Source organism: Cervus canadensis, chromosome 5, assembly GCF_019320065.1.
Source record: "Cervus canadensis isolate Bull #8, Minnesota chromosome 5, ASM1932006v1, whole genome shotgun sequence".
NCBI lineage: Eukaryota > Metazoa > Chordata > Mammalia > Artiodactyla > Cervidae > Cervus > Cervus canadensis.
In genome coordinates, this window is record NC_057390.1 from 95,662,028 (window position 1) to 95,682,136 (window position 20,109).

At 52.0% G+C, this 20,109-nt stretch overlaps 1 protein-coding gene across 2 annotated transcripts in view; it reads left to right on the plus strand.

The window, feature by feature from the left end:
* Positions 1–20,109, plus strand: part of HMCN2 (hemicentin 2) — a 185,613-nt gene that overhangs the window by 111,313 nt on the left and 54,191 nt on the right. For both annotated transcript variants that reach the window (XM_043469851.1, XM_043469852.1), the window contains exons 37-49: positions 540–635; positions 2,348–2,524; positions 3,553–3,710; positions 4,736–4,859; positions 5,515–5,690; positions 6,925–7,021; positions 7,226–7,345; positions 9,815–9,976; positions 10,785–11,066; positions 12,217–12,384; positions 13,994–14,107; positions 14,522–14,608; positions 18,426–18,617. In XM_043469851.1, coding sequence (XP_043325786.1) covers positions 540–635; positions 2,348–2,524; positions 3,553–3,710; positions 4,736–4,859; positions 5,515–5,690; positions 6,925–7,021; positions 7,226–7,345; positions 9,815–9,976; positions 10,785–11,066; positions 12,217–12,384; positions 13,994–14,107; positions 14,522–14,608; positions 18,426–18,617 — 1,953 coding nt within the window. The remainder of the gene's footprint in view (positions 1–539; positions 636–2,347; positions 2,525–3,552; positions 3,711–4,735; positions 4,860–5,514; positions 5,691–6,924; positions 7,022–7,225; positions 7,346–9,814; positions 9,977–10,784; positions 11,067–12,216; positions 12,385–13,993; positions 14,108–14,521; positions 14,609–18,425; positions 18,618–20,109) is intronic.

The following is a 20,109-nucleotide window of genomic DNA, read 5'->3' on the forward strand; positions in this document are numbered from 1 at the left end:
CAGTAGTTCTGGCACACGGGCTTAGTTGCTACATGTCACGTGGGATCTTCCCAGACCAGGGATCAAACCCACGTCCCCTGCATTGGCAGGCAGATTCCTTACCACTAAGCCACCAGGGAAGCCTCTCCTTTGATCGCTTTCTGTTAGACTTTCAGTGGACAGCCTGTTCTCATTCATTTGTATCTTTGCTTGTTTTATGCATTTGAGGGCTCATTTAGGTCCTTGGGTATATGGGCACATCCTTGCCCTTGTCACCCCTCATGACTTCCTGGAGTCCCTGGAGTCCACCTCCCCCACTGTGCCTGATGCTGGCTGTTCCTGGGGGGTTGGGTACAAGCGATTGAAATAAAGCTTGCATCCCAGCGCCTTTGTTCTTGGGCATGGTCCAGGAGGGGGCTCCTTAATCAGCAAACATGAACCGTTGGGGTGCCTTAGTGCCCAGGCCCCCTTGGGAAGGCTGGGGGGGGGGTGTCTTGGGGTGGCTGAGCTGAGCTGCCTGGAGCCTCACCCTGAAAGCCAGGCTCTTCTTATCTCCCTAGTGCCTCCCAACATTGAGCCGGACCTGGTCAACAAGGCGGTGCTAGAAAATGCCTCCGTGACCCTGGAGTGCCTGGCTTCTGGCGTGCCCCCTCCTGGTAAGTAAGACCCCTCCTCTTGTCTGAAAGCCGCCTCCAGCCAACCCCAGTTCCCATCTGAAGAGGTCAGCCAGGGCTCCAGGCACCGCTCTGGCTGAGGATGAAATCAGCAGATCCTCCCCTTCCCTCCCCATGTTCCCCTCGTCCTTCTCAACAGCTGTTTATCTCATGCCCATTATACACCAGGGCACAGAGCCTTTGTGCTGGTGTCTGAAACAAACCTGCAGGATTTCTGCTGAGTTCGTGGTTTCATGGGGCTGCCCCTGGGCTGGGGGTTGAGAATCTTCTCTAGACCAGCGGTTGAGGAAAGGGCTGGGAGCTGGGGCTGGGTGTGAATGCCCAGCAGACAGGATGGGCCCAGGAAGAGGGTCCATTTCCTGTCCCCCTTCGGAACCATGGCCACCCTGCTTTGCCTGGGGTAGTGAGCCCTGGAGGTATTGGCCCTCTGCTGTGGGGGAACCCTGTTCTGGCATGGGCCCTGGAAGAATGGAAGGAAGTTGGAGATACAGTCGGTCCTTATTCATTTATAATCTCTTTATTAACTTTAGTTTTTAGTTGCAATACAGTTAATTTACAATGTTGTGTTAATATCTGCTATACAGCAAAGTGATTCAGTTGTACACATGTATGTACATTCTTTATAAATATTCTTTTCCATTATGGTTTATCATAAGATATTGAATATAGTTCTCTGTGGGTACAGTAGGACCTTGTTTCTCCATCCTATACATGATAGCTTACATCTGCTGACCCCAGCCTCCCACTCCATCCCTCTCCCTCCCCCACGCCCCCTTGGGCAACCACACATCTGTTCTCTATGTCTGTGAGTCTGTTTTTCTTTTGTGGATAGGTTCATTTGTAGCATATTTTAGATTCCACATATAAGTGATATCATATGGTCTTTGTCTCTCTCTTTCTGGTATTTGTCTTTACTTCACTTAGTATGACAATCTCTAGTTCCATCCATGCTGCTGCAAATGGCATTATTTTGTTCTTTTTCATGGTTGTGTAATATTCCATTGCATACATGTACCATATCTTCTTTATCCATCCATCTGTCGATGGACATTTAGGTCGTTTCCTTATCTCAGTTATTGTGAATAGTGCTGCTAGAACCTGGGGTCCATGTATCTATTCACAATCGATCCATAATGATGAGGCTGCTGTTTGGGGGTGTACTATACTCTCTTTTGGGGCTTCCCTGGTGGCTCAGAGGTTAAAGAGTCTGTCTGCAATGCTGGAGACCCAGATTTGATTCTTGGGTCGGGAAGATCCCCTGGAGAAGAAAATGGCAACCCACTCCAGTATTCTTGCCTGGAGAATCCCATGGAGGGATGAGCCTGGTAGGCTACAGTCCACGGGGTCGCAAAGAGTTGGACACGACTGAGCTACTTCACTTTCACTTTCACTATACTCTCTTTTAAAGATCTACCTCGTGGGTGGTCTCCTGGCAGGGGGAAGATGTGAAGGGGCCAGGCTGGCTTTGACTGTTCTTGCTCCTGGCTGCTCCAGCCTGTGTCCCTCTCTGCCTTCAATTCCATCTCAAACAACTGCCGTATTCTGCTCCCATCTGTCCTCCTTCCAGGCTTTCTCCAGTGCCTGAAATAAAGTTGCACCATATGGGCACCCTGGAAGCCTCCCTCGGATGCACAGGACACAGGCACACTCTGAAAGGCTGGCAGGGACCCTTGCCTCTCTCTTCTCTTCTCCAGATATCTCCTGGTTTAAGGGCCGCCAGCCTGTCTCTGCCCGGGACAGAGTGATGGTGTCAATTGATGGGAGAATTCTTCTCATTGAGCAAGCCCAGCTTTCTGATGCTGGGAGCTACCGCTGTGTGGCATCCAATGTGGCCGGCAGCACGGAGCTGCAGTACAACCTGCAAGTCAATGGTGAGCTGCCCACGACTAAAGGGATTTGTCCCCAAAGTCGTCGCCCATCCATTTGTCCCTGTCTGTTCCTCCATCTCTCATCCATCCATCTTTCCCGTCTTCCATCCACCACCCATCCTTCCATCCATCATCCATTCATCCATCCTTTCTGTCTTCCATCAATCATCCATGCATCCATGCTTCCTTTCATTTATCTTTCCTTCCTTCCATCTATCATTTATCCACCCATCCATTCATCTATCCATTCTTCTGTCTACACATAGAAACACCCAACTGTCCATCCATTGATTCAACCAACCATTCAATTCTCTGCCCATCTAACCCACCCACCCATCTAACCATCCAGCTGTTCATCCCCCAACCATTCGTCTGTTCAAACATCAATTCCTCCATCTGTCCATCTTCTATCCAACCACATTTATTGGGTACAGACACAACCCAGAGATATTGCACGTTCGGTTCCAGACCACCACAATAAAGCAAATAACAAAATAAAGCAAGTCACATGAGTTTTTTTGGCTTCCCAGTGCCTAGAAAAGTTCTATATACACTGTACTGTAGTCTGTTACAGGTGCGATAGCGTGTCTAAAACATGGACATACCTTAATTAAAAAGCACTTTATTGCTAAAAACTGCTATCATCTGAGCCTTGGGTGAGTCATAGTAACATCAAAGATCACTGATCACCATAACAGGGGTCACCCCTGTGACCCCTACACCACCGGCATGATGATGACCTCACGGTTAACCAGGAGGCCCAGGTTCAAGGGCTGCTCCTGCCAGCCCCGGGTAGCAGGTCACTGGGCAGGTCACTGGCCCTCTCTAAGCCTCGGTTTCCCATCTGTGGGGCCGGAGGGATGAAACGAGCAGCCTTGAGACCCGGGGCGTGCCCTGCCCGTGTTGGGAGTGGCTGTCCCTGAGCTTTCGTTGGTGGCCACGCACTCCCGCGCGGGTGCCCGGCCAGGGGCCCTGCCTGCTCCGCCCTCAGCGGGGCTCAGCCAGCGCCCCGTGTCTCCCTCGCACTGCAGTGCCCCCGCGCATCACGCTGCCGCCCAGCCTCCCTGGCCCCGTGCTGCTCCACAGCCCGGTTCGGCTGACCTGTAACGCCACCGGGACTCCCAGCCCCCTGCTGATGTGGCTGAAGGATGGAAACCCCGTGTCCACTGCAGGGACCACCGGTCTCCAGGTCAGTGGGGTGGGGGGGGCAACTCACCTCTCTGGTGCCTCAGTAGGTGCTGGGAACAGAGGTCAGGGCCTGGGGACGCCGGGGGGAGAGGGCAACAGTGATGGCCCAGGTAGGTTGGCTGCAGGGAGGGAGGAGAGCCGCTAAAAGGAGTCAGGGGCCAGGTGGTCTCCAGGAACAAGGCCCACCACCAATGTGAGATATAATCATAATATAATGTAGCGTAACATAACACACATTGCATTATGCACAGGATGGACAGGGAAGCCTGGCGTGCTGCAGTCCATGGGGTCTCAAAGAGTCGGACATGACTGAGCGACTGAACTGAACTGAACATAACATAATGTTAATGTAATATATGTTAGGAACCAAATATCTAGTTTAAAATTTTCTAGTAACTGCATGAGACTGAGTAAAAAGACACAGGTGAAACCAATTTTAAAAATACATTTTAGGGCATTTCCTGACTATCCAGTTATTAGGACTCCGTGCTTCCACTGCAAGGGCCAGGGGTTTGATCCCAGGTCAGGGAACTAAGATCCTGCAAGCTGCACAGTGCAGGCAAAATAAATGAATGAATAAACAAAGGAACAAGCAAACAGAATACCCTTTGGCTATATAAAAAGGGAATATTTTAAAAACTGCCACATAAAAAATACATTTTAGTTCACCCAGTATATCCCAAAAGTGTCACTGTATCAAGTGATCATTATAAAAAATCATTAACCAGACAGCTTACCTTCTCCTTTTGGTAAAAACCCTTTGACATCTGTCATGCATCTTACACCTGGGGACCGGCCTTATTTCAAGGGCTCCCAGCCCCAGCCCTACTCCCCAGGGGACCCTTTCTCAAGACTGATGGAATTGCCCACCAGCCAGCAGAGGTCCTGAGGTCCGGGTATAGCTTGCATTTCCCCTGCACTGCTGGGGGGCTTTGGGGGCCTGGGGCAGGCTGCCCAGGGGCACCTGTCGGCAATGCCAGCTTGTGAAGGGGACTGATCGCCTGTGGACTTTCTTCTGGGGCACAGGTCTTCCCTGGGGGCCGGGTCCTCACGCTGGCCAGTGCCCGGGCCTCCGACTCTGGCAGCTACTCCTGCGTGGCCGTGAGTGCAGTGGGCGAGGACCGCCGGGACGTCTTCCTGCATGTCCACAGTGAGTCATAGGCCCCGGAGGCTGCCAGGTGCAGGCTGGAGGCTCAAGACGGTGGGACTGGGGCATCCCCAGGGGGTGGATGTGCCAGGTCTGTCCTGAGACTGCATCTGCCTTCATGTAGGGGTCCGTTGGACCCCCCTGAACCATGTCTTAAACTGTCAACTCCCCTCTCATGGACCGGTGGGCTGGTGGGCCCTTCTTCAGTGGTAACATCTGATACAGCTAAAGTACAAAATCAGGGGTCTTCCCTGGGGGTCCAGTGGTTAAGATTCTGTGCTCCCAATGCAGGGGGCACGGGTTTGATCCCTGATCAGGGAACTAAGATCCCATATGCTGTGCATGGCCTGGCCTAAGACCTTAAATAAATAAAGATTAAAGTTTCTTTTTAAAAAATTTATAGAAGTATAAAAGTAAAATACAAAATCATATTCAGAATATTGACGTCATAACCCACCATCCTGTTCAGGTTTGGGGGTCTCCTCTGCCGGTCATTGAGGGGAGGACAAGAGGGCTTCAGTTCAGGGGGTGGCCCCCATCCTCACAGCACCTCCCCGTCCCCCGTGTTTGCTCCTGGCTGCTGGATGGGGGGGGCCTGACTCAGGACGTGACTTGACTCACTTGCCTGAGACGGCCGCTGCCCCGCCCCCTCCCGCAGCGCCCCCCAGCTTCCTCGGAGAAGAGCAGAACGTGTCTGTCGTGGCCAATGAGTCCGTGGCCCTGGAGTGCTGGAGCTACGCTGTGCCCCCTCCTGTGCTGAGCTGGCGCAAAGACGGCCGCCCCCTGGAGCCCCGGCCCGGCGTCCACCTCTCTACAGACAAGGCCTTGCTGGAGGTGTGCGGCCTCCCAGGCCACCGAGGAGGGCCCCACCATGAGCGGATCTGAGCCCTGAGCCGGGCGGGCTGGGACACCCCCTCCAACATCAGTTCAGCTCATCTCGACTTGCAGCCCATCCAGTCCCCAGACCCAGCAGAGCCACTTCCAGCCAAACCAGGATGGAGATTGAAGCCCCAGGACTGAGCCCCGGGAGTTTCTCTCAGCCCCTTCAGTTCAGTTCAGTTCAGTCGCTCAGTCGTGTCCGACTCTTTACGACCCCATGAACCACAGCACGCCAGGCCTCCCTGTCCATCACCAACTCAAACTCTTGTCCATTGAGTCAGTGATGCCATCCAACCGTCTCATCCTCTGTCATCCCCTTCTCCTCCCGCCTTCAATCTTTCCCATCATCAGGGTCTTTTCCAGTGAGTCAGTTCTTCGCATCAGGGGGCGAAAGTATTGGAGTTTCAGCTTCAGCATCAGTCCTTCTCAGCCCTTCCCCTCCCCCAAAGCTTTCCACCCATTTTTCACTCCTTGCTGGAAAACCTTCTTGCCTTTGGGCATTTAAGGCCCTTCATCCAGCCCGGCAAAGCAAGGGTTAATTAGAGTCACGTCTAGAGTCAGCCGCTCCTGCCTGTGGCAGTCACCTCCTGTCTGGCCTCAGATCTCTCACCTGTGAGCACGGTGACACCTTTCTCCTGGGCTGGCCGGGAGAATTCAGAGAATGCCTGTGTGGTCCCCACTTGCCCTAGAGAACAGCTCATCCCCGTCAGCTAGGGGAAGGGGGGCACAGCTCCAAGCTTTTGGGGAGCACTCCCCACTCCAGCCTGCTCCTCCTTCCCCCAGCCCTCTACACTTGGTGATATGATCATTCCTAACTCCGAGCAACTTCAGTTTGGCTTCCTCCGCCTGGAATACTGCCCCCTCCTTCCTCTTTCATTCTTCAAAGCCACAGCCCGGCTCCATTATCCCCCAGGTCAGGATCTGACCCCTGAGACAGGGCCCCCTCCACCTCCCCCTTGGGACACGGCTGTGGATGTGAAGTAGGGTGAGGGTGGCAGGGCCACCAAGCCCTTGGCTCCCAGAAACTCCCCGGTGCCGGAGGTACAGCGGGTGTTACCACTGGCTTATCAACCCCTAGGTTCCAGGTGGGAGCGTGGGCTCGGCGAGGGAAAGTGACGGGCCCGGGTCACACAGATGTGACACCATCTCTACGCTAGACCCCTGATGGGTGGTTTTTGCTCTCGGCCAGGTGGAGAGAGCCGAGGTGGGGGATACGGGCCGCTACACCTGTGAGGCGCTGAACCTAGTGGGCCGCTCGCAGAAGCACTACAACCTCAATGTCTGGGGTGAGGGTCTCCCAGGCTGGGCTGGGCTGGGGTCCCTCCCCCTGCGTCTGTCAGAGCTGGCTCTCAAGCCCAGGGCGGAGGGCGGTGCTGCCTTGCATGGGTCCCAGGATACAGCCTTCCCCCGCCGCACCCTCCCCCGGGGGTCTCTTTTTCACCCCAGTCCCCAGCTTCCTGCCCTCCTCACCTCTGCTCCGTTTTTCTCAGTCCCTCCAGTGTTCCCCTCGCGGGAGCCACGCATCCTAACCGTGATCGAGGGGCACCCTGCCCGGCTCTCCTGCGACTGTAGGGGCGTTCCCTTCCCCAAGATCTCCTGGAAGAAGGACGGTAGGCTGGCTGAGCCCCAGGCTCACTGCCCCACCCGTCGAGGCTGCCCCCTGCCCTTGCTTCAGACCCTGGCTGAGATGGAGATGGGTGCAGGTGCTGGTTACAGAAGCCCCCGGCGCCCCTCCAGCCCCTTCTCAGCCAGTGAGAGCTAGACTGATCTCAGGCCTCCCATCAGATGTCTCTTCTTCCAGGAAGCCCTCCCTGACCTCTACCCCAGTCTAGGGAGAGGGGCCTCCTTGACACTGCCCCTATGTGCTAACTTGTCATGTCACCCACCTTAGTCCTTCAGTGTCTGCTCCTCCATGAGCCCTGAGTCCCGGGAGGCAATGTCTGGGAATTTAGCAGTGGCTTAGCAGTGCCTGATACAAAACAGATGTTCAGTGAATATTTGGAATTCATTCATTTAACTAGTATTTATTGAGAGCCTGTCTGTACCAGGCATCATTCTAGGTGCTAGAAATGCAGCAGTGGATTGAGACAGTCAGATAATAAATAAGAAATGAGTACAGAGATACCTTGTTTTAATGCACTGTGTTTAGAGTTTCACAGGCGTTATGTATTTTACAAATTGAAGGTTTATGGCAACCCTGCCTCCAAAAAGTCTATTGGTGTCATTTTTCCAATAGTATTTGCTCACTTTGGGTCTCTGTCACATTCTGATAATGCTCACAGTATTTATGACTTCATTGTTATTATTAAGTCTGTTATGGTGATCTGTGACCAGTGATCTCTGATGTTTCTATTGAAGAAAGCTTATGACTTGTTGAAGGTTCAGATGATGGTTAGCATTTTAAAATATTTTTAATTAAGCTATGTACATTGTTTTCTTTTCACATAATATTGCACACTTAACAGACTATAGTATCAACATATATGCACCGGGGAACCAAGAATTCATGTGACTCGCTTCATTTCGATACTTGCTTTATTGCGGTTGTCTGGAACTGAAACTGCTATTTCTGAGGTGTGCCTGTAAAATGACTTAATACCTGACGTGATAAAGGCTATAGAAAAAATATAAGCCAAGAAAGAGAAGATTGCTGGGGGAGGGGTGGGGCTTGTGATTTTAAGTTGAGTGGTCAGGGACCTTTGACCAAGCAGACATGAAGAAAGGTGAGGAATGAACATGAGACGACTCTAGGGAAAAGCATTCCGGGCAGAGGTGATAGCAGGTGCAAAGGCCCTGGGGCAGGGGTGAGTCAAGCCTGTTTGAAGAACAACAGATCGGTCTGTGGGGCGGCAGCAGATTCAGCTCGAGATGGTCACATGAGCTATGATGGCTGGGTCAAAGGCTGTTGTAAGGGTCCCAGGTTTTACCTTGAGTGAAATGGGCTGTTTTAGGAGTCTGGAAAAAGGAGGGACACAATCTGGTTTGTACTTAGCAGGTTCCTGCCAGCATGATAAGAACAAACCATTGGGAGAAAGGGTGGGAGCAGGAGGCCAGTGAGGGGGCTTCTGCAAGGACTCCAGGCAAGAGAAACTGGCACCTGGACTAGGTGGGTAGCAAGGAGGTATTGAGAGGGGGCCATAGTCTTCTGGATGCATTTCAGAGGTGATGCTGCCAGGATGTCCTGATGAGGGGATGAGGGGATGAGGCTGGGATGAGAGGCTAAGGAGAATGAGGAGTTGAGGATGACAAAGTTTTGGCCTGGCAATCGAGAGAGTTGCTACCATCCCCGAGATGGAGAGGCTTTGAGGGCAGGTTTATGGGGCCAGACCGGGAGTTTGCGGCATTTTAATTTTCAGATCCATTAGACACCAAATGAGATGTTAAGTGGGCAGTCAGACAGAGGTGTCTGGAGCTCAGAGGAGAGGTCTGGGCTAAGAATAAATCCGGAAGTGATGAGACAAGCCGAGATCACCAGGGGAGACAGCGTGGACAGAGAATAGAATGTAAGAGCGAGGGAGCCTATTGTATGGCCACCCGAGCCCCTCCCCCGGCCAGGACACGTGCTGCTGGATGACGGGGGCCCAGAGGGCTGCTCCTCTGTGAACAGGTGCAGGGTGATGGAGGTTAGTGCCTCCAGGGTTACAAAACCCTTCCCTGCACCGGGGTCTCCTTGCTGCCAGGCGTGCCTGCTGCTTGGTCTCCTTCTGCCACCACTGTAGCTAGACAGACGGGTCATTCACTCAATAGCTTTCACTGAGCCCTATTATATGCCAGGCCCTGGAGAGCCTCCAAGGACCCCAGGGGGAAAGTGAGGCAGGGTCTTCCCTCCAGGACAGCCCAGGCCAGGGCGGGATTCAGACGTGCCACCTGTAGGTAGAGCTGGGTTGGGGAGAAGCTCAGAGTTGTGGGTTATCAGAGGGGGTTCTGGGATCAGATTTGGTGCTCAGGGAAGTCTTCCTGGTGGAGGTGACATTTAGCGGGCATCTGCGGGATGAGCAGGAGTTGGCCAGGATGGATGGGAGGACAGATGTCCAAGGTGGAAGGATCAGGGACCAGGGGCTTCTTTCTCATGCATCCAGGTCAGCCCCTGCCCAGGGAGGGGGCCAGCCTTGGGCAGGTGTCCACTGTGGGGCAGCTGCTGTATCTGGGACAGGCCCAGCCAGCCCAGGAGGGAACATACACCTGTGAGTGCAGCAACGTGGCTGGAAATAGCAGCCAGGACCAGCAGCTGGTGGTGTACGGTGAGTCGGCCTGGGATGACCTGGACCGGGCGGGATGGGCTGGAAGGGGCCAGCCTGAAGGGTGGGCAACCAGGCACCCTGGCAGGGCAGACCTCACCCCCGCAAAACCCAAGCAAAGACAGAAGCTGGATTCTCCTGTCCCCCTTTAGATTACTGCTCTTTTAACTGCCCCCTCCAAGTCAGCTTCTTATAGCTCCCGACCATGAGAGAGCAAGCAGCTTGATGCCAAGAGACTCCCAATGGCCCTGAGAGAAAAGGGAAACCACAGCTTGAAACAGCTGGAAACTAAAGAAATGTAAAATTGATATGAAGTTCCCATATGTGATGGAAACAAAAGTTTCCATCTACTTATCCTATGGGGGATAAAATTAAATATCTCGGCCTTATAAAAATCATTCTAGAAAATAAAACCAAGAAAACTACTGTCTAAGGTCTCGGGGAAAATCCCACCTGTGGAACTATCCCCCACCCCCACCACCAGTCCTAACAACTGTTCAGAAGCCCCTGGCTTCTAAGGAAGAAAAGTCCTTACAAATCTTCAGCACCGTGCTGTGAGCTCATTGTCCAAAGGGCAGGCCCTCCCGTGATTCCCAGGGTATGGGAGAGGGGGCTGGGGTACCGTGGTGATCCTATTATAGAGATGTAAAGTGGAGGCCTGGGCAGGTGAGCTCACCTGGCTAAGGTCACACGGCCAGCGAGAGGCAGTGGGTACACAGGCCAGATGGAGGCGAGCCCAGAGCCTGGCCTGAGGCTGGTGCCCAACGGCCCCCTTTACCGCCCCCCACGACGTGCTTTCTCCCCACCCCAGTTCCCCCGCAGATTGCCGGCCCCGCGGAGCCCTACGCGGACGTGTCCGTCGTTCAGGACGAGGAGGCCAGCCTGGAATGCAACGCCACAGGGAAACCCGCGCCCAGCGTGACGTGGGAGCGGGACGGGTGGCCCGTGGGGACCCAGACCGGCCTGCGGCTCCAGAACCACGGCCAGAGTCTGCACGTGGAGCGGGCGCACCCTGCCCACGCCGGGCGCTACAGCTGCGTGGCCGAGAACGAGGCCGGCAGGGCGGAGCGGTGGTTTTCGCTCTCAGTGCTCGGTAAGGACCCGCAGCCTCCGGGAGGAGGGCAGGAAGGGGCATGGCGGCCTCAGACTCCGTGTTCCTGGGGCCACCTCCTTGTATTGCCGGGAGCCAGGCCTTTGGCGAAGGCTGCTGTCAGGGGAAGCTGCGAACACTGCTCTCAAAATCAGGACAGGCTCCAAAGAGCCCTCATCCCCCTCCCCTCTTCCCACCTTCCCTCTCTCCCCCGCCTTAAAAAAGTTATTTGTTTACTTATTTGCCTGCACTGGGACTTAATTGAGACCCGGAGGATCTTTAGTTGCAACATGTGGGAGGAGCTAGTTACCTGACCAGGGATGGAACCTGGGCCCCCCTGCATTGGGAGCCTGGAGTCTTAGCCACTGGATCACCAGGGAAGTCCCCCTTTCTCTCTCTCCTTTGCTGTTCCCTACTCTATTCTGGGCAGTCTTTATCCTGCATGGTTTGTATGTGATGCTGGGATTTGAGCGTTCCTAAGAGATCAGCTAGACCGTCATCTGTCTTAGGAAGTCAGGGTAGCTTCCTATAGGAGGTGACTTTTAAACGTGAAATGTAAAGGCTAAGTTGGAGTTCATCAGGAGCTGGGGTGAGAGGAAGAATGTTGGGCAGAGGGAACAGACTCTGCAGAGGCCTGGAGCAGAGTAGCTAGAACAGCCTCCTGGTTCTAATCTTTTACTGAGCTCCTACTGCATACCTCAGGGTGGAGGCAGGGAGTGGGAAGAGACAAGGAGAGAGGTGGGCAGGGGTCCTTTAGGGAGGCTCTTCTCATCATATCGCCAGCATTGCTGGGACCCCAGGCCTCACCCACCAGTCCCTGCCTGATAGAGTGGGGCTTCCTTTCTGAAGGGGACTCTGCTGTGTTGACCTGGGGTCCCATCTGTGTTCCCCTTGGCTCTGATTTCTGTCTCCTTTGCTCAGTTTTGCTCCGTACCAGGGTCTGAGCTAAGGGCTTCACACATGTCCTTGTCGGATTCTCCTGGCGGTCCTCTGAGGGGTCGGGGAAACTGAGGCCTCAGCCTGACGCCAGAGTCCAGCCTGTGGCCACCACTCACCCCCTTCCGTGGGAATGCTTGGGGAGGCCGGTGGGGAGGCAGCAAAGAGCATACAGCCCCCATCTGCACCCTGACCGTGGCTTCTTCTCTGTATCTAGTGCCCCCAGAGCTCATCGGCGACCTGGACCCACTGACCAATGTCACAGCCAGCCTGCACAACCCCTTGTCGTTGTTCTGTGAAGCCACGGGCGTCCCACCACCAGAGGTCCGCTGGTTCCGCGGGGAGGAGCCCGTCAGCCCTGGGGAGAACACCTACCTCTTAGCAGGTAAGGTCTGATACTCAGCTTCTGCCTCTGTCCATCACGTGCCTGTGATCTCTGATCCTGCCCTGCCCGGCATGGTTGGGATAATCATTTCAGTTGTTAGTCTCCCAAGAGTGCACCCCAAAACACTGGTCAGATGAGGTGCTCCAGGAAAAAAAAAAAAGGATTTAAATAAGTCTGGAAAAGGCTTCCTGTTCAGTTTTCCTGGAGACCCACAGGAACCATTTGCATAGTCAAGGTTCTGATAAGTCCTGTAGCTAAAAAAAAAAAAAAATCTCATGGAGCTTATATAACCTCCCATGGAGCTGTAGCAAACTTTTAGAAATGTTGATCCAAGCACTTTCTTCTCTGAATACTCATATTCTTCACAAAGCTGGTTTGTGAAGGTTCTTGCTGGAATACAAATGGGGAAACTGAGGCTTAGGAGGCAGTATCCCATCAGAATCTTGCAGGGACTTCCAGGCCCACTGAAGCTCAGCCTCAATGACCCATCAATTATTCCATGCAGTCCAAGCTGGGATGGTAAATAAGTTTCCCCTCATGTATCACTTCCTGTCACTTGGTAGGGGCTGCAATATTCATCAGATGAGATGAATTCAGAGATTTCATCTGGGTCCAGCAGGAAGGAGCCTGGTGATCGATTAGTGATGTCTGCCCTGGGTGCAGGAGTAGCCGTGATGACAAGTCCTGTATATCTGCTTTCCTTGGGCTGGTCTTAGGAGATCCTTGTGTTCCTCTGAGAGGAACTGGTTCACCTCTGAGTGAACCACCTCTGAGAGGTCCTTGGGAGAAGGTGGACTTGCACCAGGTCCATCAGAGTAGAATGGGATTCTGATCTGAGCCAGGATTGCATAAACCACTGCTGTGCTTTCAGCTCTAGTCAGTCCACAGGAGAGAGGGTAGCCAGGTGACAGAGTCTTCTTACTAGAACAGGGTCAAGTTTACCCTGTGCTTATGTGTGCTTATCAGTTTTGCCCAACTCTTTGCAACCCCGTGGACTGTAGCCCACCAGGCTCCTCCGTCCATGGGAATTCTCCAGGCAAGAATACTGGAGTGGGTTGCCATTCCTTCCTCCATGGGATCTTCCCAATCCAGGGATTGAACCCAGGTCTCCCACATTACAGGCAGATTCTTTACCATCTGAGTCACCGTGGACGCTTAAGGGAAGTTTACCCTGGCGTAGGTCTAATATCCAGGCTTCCCTGGTGGCAGTGGTAAAGAATTCAGCTGCTAATTCAGGACATGAGGGCTTGGTCCCTGGGTTGGGAAGATCCTCCGGAGGAGGAAATGGCAACCCACTCCAGTTTTCTTGCCTGGGAAATCCCATGGATAGAGGAGCCTTGCGGGCTGTAGTCCATGGGATTGCAAAAGAGTTGGACACGACTTAGCGACTAAACAACAGCAAGGACTAATGTCCAGAGGGCTCCATCCATCTGCTGACCCTCTGGGTCTCAGTTTCCCTCTCTGCGGAATGGAACACTGTGGGAGGCAGACACATAAACATCTAAATATACTGCCCAGCGTGCTCCTCTTCCCGGTGGGCAGCCTGGGCTCAGCTAGGGACAGAAGGCTGCTCACAGCTGTGCTTGGAGCCCACTCTCCCACTTCCCAGGTGGCTGGATGCTGAAGCTGACCCGGGCACAGGAGCAGGACAGAGGCTTCTACTCCTGCTTGGCCAGCAACAAGGCTGGGGAGGCACGGAGGAACTTCAGCGTGGAGGTCCTGGGTACGTCACCACCCGGTTCTCACAGGTGCCCACCCATCCTTCCTCCCAGCCTGGGAGCCTCTGGGGGTGGGCCCAGTACAGACAGGAGGGACAGACCAAGCCTCGTCTTCTTTGCCTCATCAGCAGCCTCTTCTCTGAGGCTGCCATAGAACTTTCCAGAAACATCCAGAACCAACCCAAGATGAAAGGGGGCAAAGATTTTCAATACCACCCAACTGCCTTCCTCTGATTGGGGCCTTCTCCCAGTGGCACTGGTATTTGTCTCAGCCAGCTGCAAATTTTTATTAGACCCCCTGCCCCATGGCAACAGGTGTGAGGGAATGGGGAGGAAGACAGATCCTGTGGGCGCTTGGCTTCCTGCTCCGTGGCTGTTCGGCCCAGTCAGTGAGCGTCTGTCCTCCCTGCTTCTCGCAGTTCCTCCCAGTATTGAGAAGGAGGACCTGGAGGAGGCAGTCAAGGTCCCCGAGGGGGAGACGGCCCAGCTGAGGTGCAACGTCTCAGGTAAGGGACACACAGCAGACTGGAGGAGGGTGAAGAGGCAGCTGTGGGAAGGAGGGGGTCCTCAGAGATCTGGCGTGCCGGCCCACTACCCTGCTGTTCCCTGCAAAGTGTCTCTTGGCATCTTGGACTTTTCACTCTCTATGCCTCTGCCACAAACACTCTTCCCTACTCATCTGACTGCGGAGCTCAGCCTCCAAGGTCCTCAGTTTGGTTCAGTTCAGTCGCTCAGTCATGTCGGACTCTTTGTGACCCCAAGGACTGCAGCACTCCAGGCCTCCCTGTCTATCACCAACTCCAGGAGCTTGCTCAAACTCACGTCCGTTGAGTCAGTGATGCCAGCCAGCCAACCATCTCATCCTCTGTCGTCCCCTTCTCTTCCTGCCTTCAATCTTTCCCAGCATCAGGGTCTTTTGCAGTGAGTCAATTTTTTGCATCAGGTGGCCAAATATTGGAGTTTCAGCTTCAGCATCAGTCCTTTCAATGAACACCCAGGACTGATCTCCTTTAGGATGGACTGGTTGGATCTCCTTGCAGTCCAAGGGACTCTCAAGAATCTTCTCAACACCACAGTTCAAAAGCACCAATTCTTCTGCACTCAGCTTTCTTTATGGTCCTACTCTCACATCCATACACGACTACTGGAAAAACCATAGCTTTGACTAGATGGACCTTTGTTGGCAAAGTACTGTCTCTGCTTTTTAATATGCTGTCTAGGTTGGTCATAACTTTTCCTCCAAGGAGCAAGCGTCTTTTAATTTCATGGCTACAGTCACCATCTGCAGTGATTTTGGAGCCCAAAAAAATAGTCTCTCACTGTTTCCATTGTTTCCCCATCTATTTGCCATGAAGCGATGGGACTGGATGCCATGATCTTAGTTTTCTCAATGTTGAACTTTAAGCCAACTTTTTCACTCTCCTCTTTCACTTTCATCAAGATACTTTTTAGTTCCTCTTCACTTTCTGCCATAAGGGTGGTGTCATCTGCATTTCTGAGGTTATTGACATTTCTTCTGGCAATCTTAATTCCAGCTTGTGCTTCATCCAGTCCAGCGTTTCTCATGATATACTCTGCATGTAAGTTAAATAAGCAGGGTGACAATATACAGCCTTGATGTACTCCTTTCTCAATTTGGAACCAGTCTGTTTTTCCATGTCCAGTTCTAACTGTTGCTTCTTGACCTGCATACAGATTTCTCAGGAGGCAGGTCAGGTGGGCTGGTATGCCCTTCTCTTTCAGAATTTTCCACAGTTTATTGTGATCCACACAGTCACAGGCTTTGGCATAGTCAATAAAGCAGAAGTAGGTGTTTTTCTGGAATTCTCTTGTTTTTTGATGATCCAGCAGATGTTGGCAATTTGATCTCTGGTTCCTCTGCCTTTTCTAAAACCAGCTTGAACATCTGGAAATTCATGTTTTGTATATTGTTGAAGCCTGGCTTGGAGAACTTTGAGCATTACTTTGCTAGCGTGAGATGAGTGCAATTGGGTGGTATTTTGAGCATTTTTTGGCATTGCCTTTCTTTGGGATTGGAATGAAAACTGACCTTTTCCAGTCCTGTGGCCACTGCTGAGTTTTCCAAATTTGCTGGCATATTGAGTGCAGCACTTTCACAGCATCCTCTTGTAGGGTTTGAAGTAGATCAACTGGATTTCCATCACCTCCACTAGCTTTGCTCATGGTGATGCTTCCTAAGGCCCACTTGACTTTGCATTCCAGGATGTCTGGCTCTAGGTGAGTGATGTGATTATCTGGGTCGTGAAGATCTTTTTTGTATGGTTCTTCTGTGTATTGTTGGCACCTCTTCTTCATATCTTCTGCTTCTGGCAGGTCCATACTGTTTCTGTCCTTTATTGTGCCAATTGTTGCATGAAATGTTCCCTTGGTATCTCTAATTTTCTTGAAGAGATCTCTAGTCTTTCCCATTCTGTTGTTTTCCTCTATTTCTCTGCACTGATCACTGAGGAAAGCTTTCTTAGCTCTCCGTGCTGTTCTTTGGAACTCTGCATTCAGATGGGTGTATATTTCCTTTTCTCCTTTGCCTTTCACTTCTCTTCTTTTATCAGCTACTTATAAGGCCTTCTCAAACAACCATGCCCTTTTTGCATTTCTTTTTCTTGGCAATGGCCTTGATCACTGCCTCCTATTCAATGTCACAAACCTCAGTCCATTGTTCTTCAGACACTCTGTCTATCAGAACTAATCCCTTGAATCTGTTTCTCACTTCACTGTATAATCATAAGGGATTTGATTTAGGTCATACCTGAATGGTATAGTGGTTTTCCCTACTTTCTTCAATTTAAGTCTGAATTTGGCAATAAGGAGTTCATGATCTGAGCCACAGTCGTTCCCAGTCTTGTTTTTGCTGACTGTATAGAGCTTCTCCATCTTTGGCTGCAAAGAATATAATCAATCTGATTTTGTTATTGATCATCTGGTGATGTCCATGTGCAGAGTTGTCTCTTGTGTTGTTGGAAGAGGGTGTTTGCTATGACCAGTGTGTTCTCTTGGCAAAACTCTGTTAGCCTTTGCCCTGCTTCATTTTGTACTCCAAGGCCAAATTTGCCTATTACTCCAGGTATCTCTTGACTTCCTACTTTTGCATTTCAGTCCCCTATAATGAAAAGGAATTCTTTTTTGGCTGTTAGTTCTGGAAGGTCTTGTAGATATTCATAGAACTGTTCAACTTCAGCTTCTTCAGCATTAGTGGTCAGGGCATAGACTTGGATTACTGTGATATTGAATGGTTTGCCTTGGAAACAAACAGAGATCATTCTGTCGTTTCTGAGATTGCATCCAAGTACTGCATTTCGGACTCTTTTATTGACTATGGGGGCTACTTCATTTCTTCTAAGGGATTCTTGCCCACGGTAGTAGATATAATGGTCATCTGAGTTAAATTCACCCATTCCAGTCCATTTTAGTTCGCTGATTCCTAAAATGTCGATGTTCACTCTTGCCATCTCCTGTTTGACCACTTCCAATTTTCTTTGATTCATGGACCTTGATTCCAGGTTCCTATGCAATACTGTTCTTTATGCATCAGACTTTACTTCCATCACCAGTCACATCCACAACTGGGTCTCTTCATTCTTTCTGGAGGCATTTCTCGGCTGTTCTCCTACAAGGTCCTAGTTCTCCCTTGTCCCAGCATTGACCACCCTTGGCCATAGTGGCCTTATGACATCTGTCTACCCTAGCCAGGCTCTGAGCTCCATGAGAACCAAGAACTATCTTGTCACCGTGGTTCCCCAAGTGCCTGGCAAAGTAAGCTCCCATTAATGCTTGTGGCCTGGGAGAGATGGATGAATGGATGGATGGATAAATGGGTGAATGTGTGTATGTATGAATGGATAAAAGGATGGATGGGGTGGGGTGGGTAGATGAATGGATGAGTAGATGGATAGATTAATGAATGGATGGATGGGTTGATGAATGGGTAGATGGATGGGTTGGTGACTGGGTGGATGGATAGGTAGATGGGTAGGTGAATGGATGAATGGATGGGTAGATGATGGGTAGATGAATGAATGGACAATGGATGGATGGATGGAAGGAATAATTTGCCTTTATGTTCTGCCTGTCTGTACCAAGCCATCCCTGCCCACAACCTGGGAAAGGAAACAGTAACCGAATCACATAGGAAAGGGTCCAGGCCAGGTGTGATGGCTGCTTCTGTGTCTTGCCCTGCCGTATGGGCCTCTGGACTGACATGGAGAACGATGTCTCCCACCCCATCTCGGAGCAGCCTCTGACCTCTGGTTTGACCTGGTCAAAACCTGCTGAATCATTTCACCTGCCTCTCCCCTCTGCATACAGGCCACCCACAGCCCAAGGTCACATGGTTCAAAGACGGCCGACCCCTAGCTAGTGGAGACACCCACCACGTTTCTCCAGATGGAGCCTTCCTGTGGGTCCTCCAGGCCAACCTGTCTAGCACGGGCCACTACTCCTGCGTTGCAGCCAATGCCATAGGGGAGAAGACCAAGCATTTCCAGCTTAGCGTCCTGGGTAAGTGCCGAACATCTCCTGGTGACCCTAGGTTCAAGCAGAAGGGAAAACCAAGGTGACCACCTCCTTACAGGCAGCTTCCCACAAAGCACTTTACTTTTGTTTCTTCCATGTCAGCAACAACAAAAGTAATAATAGCAGGTATATTGGCTAAACATCTACCACAAGCCAGGCATTTGGACAGGCCTGATTAGTTGAATGGGGGAGGAGGGGCGCACCCCGCAGCACGTGGGATCTTAGTTATTCAACTAGGGATCGAAGCCAAACCCCGTGCACTGGAAGGCAGAGTCCTAACCACTGGACCACCAGGGAGTCACGCTGACTATCTGAATCTTTACAGAAACCCTAGGAGGTGGGAGATGTGCTTGTCCCCCGGTCACCAATGACGCTGTGAGGCTTAGGGAGGTGACAAGACTCCAGGCCTCAGGGTGGGGGCTTACACCCAGGGAGTCCTTCTCCCAAGAGCCATCAGCATGAGCTGTCTCATTAGGAGAAACAGGGCTCTAGAGGATTAGACAGATCTGTTTCTCAAAATGCTGTTGGTAGGACTTCCCAGATGGCTCAGCGGTAAAGAATCCACCTGCAATGTGGGAGACCCGGGTTTGATCCGTGGGTCAGGAAGATCCCCTGGAGGAGGGCATGGCAACCTACTCCAGTATTGTTGCCTGGAGAATCCCATGGACCGATGAGCCTGGCGGGCTGCAGTCCATGGGGTCACAAAGAGTCAGGCATGACTGAAATAACTTAGCACGCACAGCACAAAACTTCCCTAGAGGTCCAGTGGTTAAGCATCTGCCAGCCAATGTAAGGGACTCAGGTTCAATCCCTGCTCTTGGAAGATTCCACGTGGTCTGAGGCAACTAACCCTGCGTGCCACAGCTATGAGCCCAAGGTCTAGAGCCTGCAAGTTGCAATTACTGGGCTTGCACACCTTAGAACCCGAGGTCTGCTACAGGAGAAGCCACCGCAAAGAGAAGCTTGCATAGTGTAACTAGAGACTAGCTACTGCTCGCCACAGCTAGAGAAAGCCCGCCCGTGGCAACAAAGACCCAGGGCAGCCAAAATTAATTAGTAAAAAATAAAATAAACTGCGTGTTGGTAAAAAGGAGGGTCCCCAGCAGGAGTGGAAAGAGAATATTTGGGGACCAATGAAAGCAGAGCTATTCTACTCAGCAGAAAACAGAACTCCACCCCCACCTCTGCTCAGAGCAGGGTACAAACTGGAACCACACACAGAACTGGGAAGATGCTGGTTAAATGAGCAGATGTCTGGATGTTAAGAGGGGCTTCCCAGGTGGCGCAGTGGTAAAGAATCTGCCTGCCAATGCAGGAGACTCAGGAGACGGGGTTCTATCCCTGGGTCGGGGAGATCCCCTGGAGGAGGAAATGGCAACCCACTCCAGTGTTCTTGCCTGAGAAATCCCGTGGACAGAGGAGCCTGACACGCTGCAGTCCACGGGGTCATAAAGAGTTGGACACAACTGAGCCTGCA